This window comes from Protomyctophum parallelum (genome assembly GCF_964188405.1).
Source record: "Protomyctophum parallelum genome assembly, chromosome: 1".
NCBI classification, from domain to species: domain Eukaryota; kingdom Metazoa; phylum Chordata; class Actinopteri; order Myctophiformes; family Myctophidae; genus Protomyctophum; species Protomyctophum parallelum.
In genome coordinates, this window is record NC_139697.1 from 46,690,321 (window position 1) to 46,698,116 (window position 7,796).

The following is a 7,796-nucleotide window of genomic DNA, read 5'->3' on the forward strand; positions in this document are numbered from 1 at the left end:
CTCCCCAGGTGAAGGCCCATTCCCCATCCACGGCGACGTCCTCTACTCTGCGGGGGATGGGAGGCATTAGCCCGGCCCGCCGTCTCTCCAGACGGGTTTTCACCGCGTTAAAGGGGGGGATGTTTTCCATATCGGCTGTTTGGGCAACGACCTGGTCATATACCCGCTTCACAGGGATTGTTGGATCGGCCGCCACCAGGTTGAGCATCTGCTCAATTATAGCCGTGGTGGCGACCAAATCCGCCTCTCCCGCGTGGTCATGGTCACCTGGCGGCATAAGGTGATGGCTGGATTGTCCTCATGGACGTCAAGCCACCGTGTGTGGACGGTGACGTTGCACCCAGGGTGGGCACAACGCCAATATATTTTGGCTGGGGTGGTTTTATTTCGGAGGTAACGAAATGGTTCGATTACCAGGGTTTTCCCTCCGCGACTGTATGTACCTGCATGTATGCCATGATGTTTTGTAAAAGAGAATTATCACTGGTGGGCCGCTCTTTTATAGACGTAAACTTGATTGATTAACATGTGATTCCAATAAATTACGATTGCCTCAAACTCATTGGCCTAGGCAAATGTAATGCTTTATTGGTATGTCAAATTGACATTGTCAATTTTAACGCGCCCACCTGTCTGTCTGGTGATGAAGAGCTGCCTGTGGTGCTGAACGTGGGGACCTGTCGGTCTATCTGTCTGTCTGTCTGTCCACACCCGAAACCTGGGCTCACATTTTCGTTAAAAAAAGAGAAATTACCGGTAGTGTTTCCTCCCGTCGATGACACATTTTATTTTGCAGGCCGTCACTTTTGAGATACTGTATAATGGACGTCAAGTAATCTTTTTTTGTCCATAATTTCCTCACCGTTGGAGAATAATGAGAATGCACTTTTACCCTCATTTTCACTCTGTTTTTTCACTTCAAAGTAAACAGTGCACCTGTCTGTATGTCTGTCTTTGATTACTGGACTTATTTCTTCATTGCAATACTATACTATGCACGCCTCTTGTTCCTCGGTGGACGGCGAAACCCCCTCATATTGCTTCCGTTATCATATTGTAAAATATCCAATCCAAATGTATCCATTAGCAAGACGCATTTTCTTTGAGGATTTGCATTGTGCTACCAATGGCATTAATCATTTATTTACGCTGTTATTAATAACAGTGCAGTATTTACGCACAGCAGGTTCTAAACACTTATTTGTAACACTTTTTAAACGTGTCACATGTGTTTAGATTATAAACATAAGAGCATGTTTAAATGCCATATGATTGCACTGAGTCATCTGATATAGGCTATAGGCCTACTCCTTTTCATTGTGAACTATAGTAGCCTAAGCATACAGTAGCCATACCTGGCAGGTGAAAACAAGTTTGCATTTGCCTGAATGCCTGAATGCCTGATCTGCATGTGTACAAGAGGACAGGGAACGTGGTCTATTTGACTGGACTTGCGCTGTTACGAATGTGGTTGTATTTTTATTTTATTTGTGTTAGACTTTTTGGATGTGTCTGTGTGCTCTGAACAATGGCAGTTTGTCTGCATGCCTAGTATAGCCTGTCTATTTCACCTAACCATAAATAGCGTCTGCGAATGTGGTTTTCATTTTATTTGTGTCTGTGTGCTCTGAACAATGCAGGCAGCTAGTTTGGAGACATATGGCAGTAGCTTACAGTAGGTTATGACTCAGCTTACAGTACTAACAGTAGGTTATGAGTATGACTCGTTATGAATAAAAACCTGAGTGAGTGAGTGAGTGAGTGAGTATACGTTGCGGGACTGTGCGCTCCGGCCAGGTGGAGCTTTCTTTCCCCTTCTACACCCCATTTCCAGGCCTATGCAGGATATTGTAGGATATTGAATGCTATCGATCCCCCCAAGCAAGAGAACATGGAAAAAAGAACAGATGTACAAAAGTAACTAACACTAACTGTTAGTTACGGGGGAAAAAATAAGTTGTTTTCCCTGTTACTTTTAAAGCAGCTTCTATAGGCCAAGGCCAATGTCCGCACTATATTATTATTATTATTAGAGAGAGAGAGAGAGAGAGAGAAGAGAGAGGGAACGTGAGAGGGGTTGCTGGGATGCTGCGGAGTGATTGTGTGCTGTTTCACCCAACGTGACTCTGTGTCCTAATTGGGCTCCACAGCCAGCTAAACTCTCTCCCATAAGTATCCTCCAAAGAACAAGCATAAGTGTTGTACATGGACCGGATTTAATATAGGAAAGTGTAAAACTGAAACAAAGAAATACAGAGAGAACATATAAATACACAAAATACAAACCACTTGTTACAGATAAGAATAACAAGGAACTGAAGGCAGTATAATGTAGGTATTTGATACAACTGTAAATAATCAACACGTAAGGACAAGTAATGTAAATAGCATTTACATAGGCTCAAAGTAGGCTCAAGGCCAAAACTAACATCCCTGCTATGCATGGCAAGAAATTATACAAGCAAGTAGAACATATGTCACAATATGTCCAAAATTATAATGTCACAATGGTAGACAATACATCGACTTACACATTTTGCCACTCAAAGGGCTAGAAACCAGCAGATGGCTTTGGATGGAACTTCAGAGAACACACAAACATGTTGCTGTGTTCTCAACATGTAGAAAATGGCAGAACCAGGAACACTTCCTGTACTATAAGCACTGCAGCACATTCAAATAAACAGCGCCCCCTGGAGACAGGGAGGTACTAACTTAAAGAATGATGTAGCAACTCTGCCACCTAGTGGCAGTAAGCAAAAACAGGGAATATGTTCCATGACAGATTGATTGATTGATTGATTGATTGATTGTTGTTAGGTTGTTATTTATGAAATGATATCCAAACATTTTAATTCCAAATTAGCTTTTCTAGGCCTGTATTTTAAAATACCTGGAACCCTGTACAGTATTATTAATATGTGGTTTTCTGAATGGCGGTGTTTCTGAATGGCGCATCCCCGAGTGCATGCCTTTCATCTGACGGAGCATTGGTCCGAACGACAACCTACCTCCTCCCTCACCCTAACCCTAACCTCCCCCGGGGCAGACACCTAAACCTAACCGCAACCCTCTCCCGACCCGCAGCGCACCTCGGAGCATTGCTCCTTCGGAGCAATGCTCTGTCGGATGATAGTACGCCTCCCCGCATCCCCGGCCGTTAGGTGTGAAGTGTGGACGGTTTGGGGGACCATTTAAAACAAAGTTGACTTGCATGCTGTGGTTTACTAACCAGAAAGGCAAGCGAGGCGAGAGGAGAAACAGACAGGCTAGGCCTTTATTTAATTCATGCAGGTGATCGTTCTTTATATATTTAAGATACAATAACACACCAGATGGGCTTGCAAGTTGTGCGTGCGTGCGCCTGTGTGTGTGTGTGTATATGTGAGGCGGGCAGCAAGGGGAAACCTTTTTATTTGCTTTTTCCATTGTGTAACTATAGGTTACCATGCGTTGTTTGGTCGTATTGCAGTATTGCATGTCGCAAAAACAAGGGCGAGGCTTGATTTCATAGGGCGTGCCAGATAGATTTCAGCCGTCACATTTATTAACGTCGGAACGAAATTAAGGAAGGATCAGCTGTTTGCGATCACTTTATAAATGCCGTGGCGACGTGGGTGTACTACGAAACCTACACTCGAATATGTGGCAGATTTTACACTCAATTGATAAATGAGGGCCTTAGTCTGCTATAAAGTGCTATAAATATACTGTATTTGAATGATAGAATGATTTTCCTGTACTTTGTCTCCCTCTAGATTTATGTGAAAGATGGCAGAGAGTGGCAAAGGGCCAATTGGCGACGACAGTCTGGAGAACTGGAAACTACTGGGCGCAGGGGGCTTTGGGTGGGTCTTTAAGGCCACACACAAGCTCCTGGGCAAAGTGGCCATTAAGGTGCTTAATAATGATGACAGGTAGGATGACAATGAGCTACATAATGTATCCATCATTGATTAATTATCTTCATTCACACTACTATTTTATTCATGATCTTAGTCAGTTTTACATACTTATAACATTATATATTATTATAACATTTTGGGTTCTAACTCCTAAACTGACCCTGTACTGCAGCTCTGGTACGTTGTTTTCTGCCCTGTGTCGCGAGGCAAGACACATGGAAGAAGCAGAGCTGTTTGTTCCCAGGGTCTATGGGATGTACCGCGGCCAGCCCCCCATGATGGACAAAGAGGTGCAGGGTATAGTGATGGAGCTGATGGAGGGAGGCTGCCTGGAGTCCTTTCTGCTCACCAAGGTCTTTATAATTCAACTGAAACTAACTAAATTACCACAACTAAAACTGAAAATGCATCTTCGTCAACTGACCTAAATCAAAACTAGAATAAAAGAACAAAGACGTTAACTAACTAAAAGTGTGTTGTGTGTTTAGAAATTGTTTGAAATTATATTTATCTGTGCTCTGTATATTTATCTTTTATTGAGTTAGCTTATGCAATTATTATTTCCATGTGGGGGTGCCGGGTGCGTCAGCTAGGTCAGGAGGTAACAGGGGGTGCATGGCCAGAAAAGTTTGGGAACCACTGCCCTAGTACACGACAGGCCTACTTACTCTGACTGTTATGAATCCTACTGCTGGGGGGGACCACTGCCCTATAGTACACGACAGGCCTACTTACTCTGACCGTTATGAATCCTGCTGCTGGGGGGGACCACTGCCCTATAGTACACGACAGGCCTACTTACTCTGACTGTTATGAATCCTGCTGCTGGGGGGGACCACTGCCCTAGTACACGACAGGCCTACTTACTCTGACCGTTATGAATCCTGCTGCTGGGGGGGACCACTGCCCTAGTACACGACAGGCCTACTTACTCTGACCGTTATGAATCCTGCTGCTGGGGGGGGGGGGGATAATAATAAAGAACTAAAGCTAACACTAAATCCAAAACTATTCTTAACCTTTCTACAGACCGAGTCTAAACCTCCACCCTGGTCCCTGGCGTTCCGTCTAGCCCACCAGGTGGCGCTAGCCATGGACTTCCTCCACTGTAAGAAGAACCTTGTGCACATGGACCTGAAACCAGCCAATATCCTGCTGGATGCCGACTTCAATGCCAAGGTACACAATATACAATAATTATACATCCAGTAGAACTAAATGTCAGGGAGGGACTAGTGGAGAAGAGATCCAGTAGAACTAAATGTCAGGGAGGGACTAGTGGAGAAGAGATCCAGTAGAACTAAATGTTAGGGAGGGACTAGTGGATAAGAGATCCAGTAGAACTAAATGTCAGGGAGGGACTAGTGGAGAAGAGATCCAGTAAAACTAAATGTCAGGGAGGGACTAGTGGAGAAGAGTCTGAGATCCAGTACAACTAAAATACTAAAGTTATTTTATGCTCGGTTGCACTCGGGTGTTGCACTCTGAAATATAGCAGATCTGCAAGCTCACAATGTGTTCCATACGACGCCATCAAGGCCCGCTTAAATACATTTTAGTCGGCTAGGTCAACTTTAGATTTATTTGACTAAAACTAGACTAAAACAAACATTTCACGTGACTAAAATCTGACAAAAACTAAATTAAACTGTATTCAAAAGACTGGCTAAAACCAAATCAAAATTTGCTCTCGAAATGAACAGTTCTCGTCACTGCATGTCCTGCTTAAACAAAATCATAAATGCCTCCTCTTTCTGTCAACAGATAGCAGATTTTGGCCTGTCTACGGTGACCAACAGTGTCAGGCAGACCAACCGTACAAACAGAGGAGGCACTGCCTCCTACACCCCCCCTGAGGCTTTTGACGACAAATACCACCGTGTTCGCTCCTACGATGTTTACAGGTGACTAACTATATCTAGATACATACCACCATGTCCACTATGATGTTTACAGGTGACTAACCATATCTAGATACATACCACCATGTTCACCATGATGTTTACAGGTGACTAACTATAACTAGATACATACCACCATGTTCACTATGATGTTTACAGGTGACTAAATATATCTAGATACATACCACCATGTTCACCATGATGTTTACAGGTGACTAACTATATCTAGATACATACCACCATGTTCACCATGATGTTTACAGGTGACTAACTATATCTAGATACATACCACCATGTTCACTATGATGTTTACAGGTGAATTCTGTTGCTACTACATCACTCATAAATACAATGAAGTGACACACGTTTTTTTTTATAGTGTGAAAACCTCTTTCTAATGCTTGGATGTTTCCTGTCTTTTTATTAGCTACGGCATACTTCTCTGGACCATTCTCACTGGAGAGAGTAGTCCCTATCCATCTGGTAAACTATCTGCATGCACGCACGCACGCACGCAGACAGACACACACACACACACACACACACACACACACACACACACACACACACACACACACACACACGTGCACACACAGACACACACACACACACACACACACACACACACACACACACACACAATGTAAATGTTCCTGTATTTTATGTAGGGTTATGTAAGGACCGGTCCTTGTTGGAGTTCCAAATTGGCACATGGAGAGCGAGACCAGATCTTTGTAAAATCGATGTCCAGAAAGCAGCTGGATTAGATGAGCTGGTGGAGCTCATGCAGAGATGCTGGGACTCTGAGCCCAACAAGAGACCTTCGTTTGCAGGTAAATCTATTCATGCAGATATGCTGGGACTCTGAGCCCAACAAGAGACCTTCGTTTGGAGGTAAATCTACCTTTGTCACTGCACCAGTGAGAAGCTCTATTGAAATCATAAAAGATTATTCGTTGCACTAATAAAAAGTTTTTGAGGCGCTAAAGGTACTCTAAAAGTTGCACAGCTTTTTGCACACACATCACAAGAGGTGGAAAATTACGTATTTCAATCGTCTCACAAAAGGGGCGTGGCATGATAGCTCAATAGTGCCCCCCCCCCAAATGTTTGTGCTTGAAGCCCCACAACGGTTTCACCTACATGTATGAAGATTGGTACACACCTGGTACACACCTGGTACTCACCTGGTACACACCTGGTACACACCTGGTACACACCTGGTACACACGTGTATTATGTTGTTAACCTGACTCCGCCAGATGGAGGCAGTATTGGGTTCTCCTCCTACCTCTCTCAAACAGAAACGATGAACCCGGAAGCAGCGGGACAAAAGTCTGATATCTCCATAATCATTTAGAGTTCCTGTTAGGTTGTGTTTACATTTGCGCTGTGGCACAGCTTCAATATGTCATCAGTCTTGTGTTGATCCCGCCTCTAGCGGCCGCATACAGCCGCTGAGATGCATATCGCTCCTCTAGCGGCCTCATACAGCCGCTGAGACGCATATCTCTCCTCTAGCGGCCGCATACAGCCGCTGAGACGCATATCGCTCCTCTAGCGGCCGCATACAGCCGCTGAGACGCATATCACTCCCTTAGCGGCCGCATACAGCCGCTGAGACGCATATCTCTCCTCTAGCGGCCGCATACAGCCGCTGAGACACATATCACACCTCTAGCGGCCTCATACAGCCGCTATCATTTTAGTGCATTTTAGGCCATTTTCACGGGTCACACAAATCCCTCCTAGCAGGAGGTTCAGTTGTAAATAAAACTCGCTCAGCGTACACAAAAGTCCTTAACGATGAAAAGTTATCAAAAGCGCGAGTTTTCGTAAAATGGCGTAACCGTGGCTTAGCGTCAAACTTCAATTAGCCCCCGCCCCCTCTTATGATTGGTCGACAGGCTATGTCATAGTTTTTAATATCATCTGCCGTTTGTCACAGAGTCGCCTCGCTGGACTCTTGAATACGTGAGGACTTGGCCTG

At 44.4% G+C, this 7,796-nt stretch overlaps 1 protein-coding gene across 1 annotated transcript; it reads left to right on the forward strand.

The window, feature by feature from the left end:
• Nucleotides 1-4,195: 4,195 nt before the first annotated feature.
• LOC310873001 (receptor-interacting serine/threonine-protein kinase 3-like) lies at nt 4,196-6,484 on the forward strand (the record flags this gene model as incomplete). The annotated part of the gene is made up of 5 exons (XM_083785238.1): nt 4,196-4,258; nt 4,935-5,084; nt 5,670-5,809; nt 6,234-6,308; nt 6,475-6,484. Exons 1-5 carry the CDS (start codon nt 4,211-4,213, stop codon nt 6,482-6,484), a joined length of 423 nt encoding a protein of 140 aa, XP_083641364.1. The 5' UTR covers nt 4,196-4,210.
• Nucleotides 6,485-7,796: the final 1,312 nt, after the last annotated feature.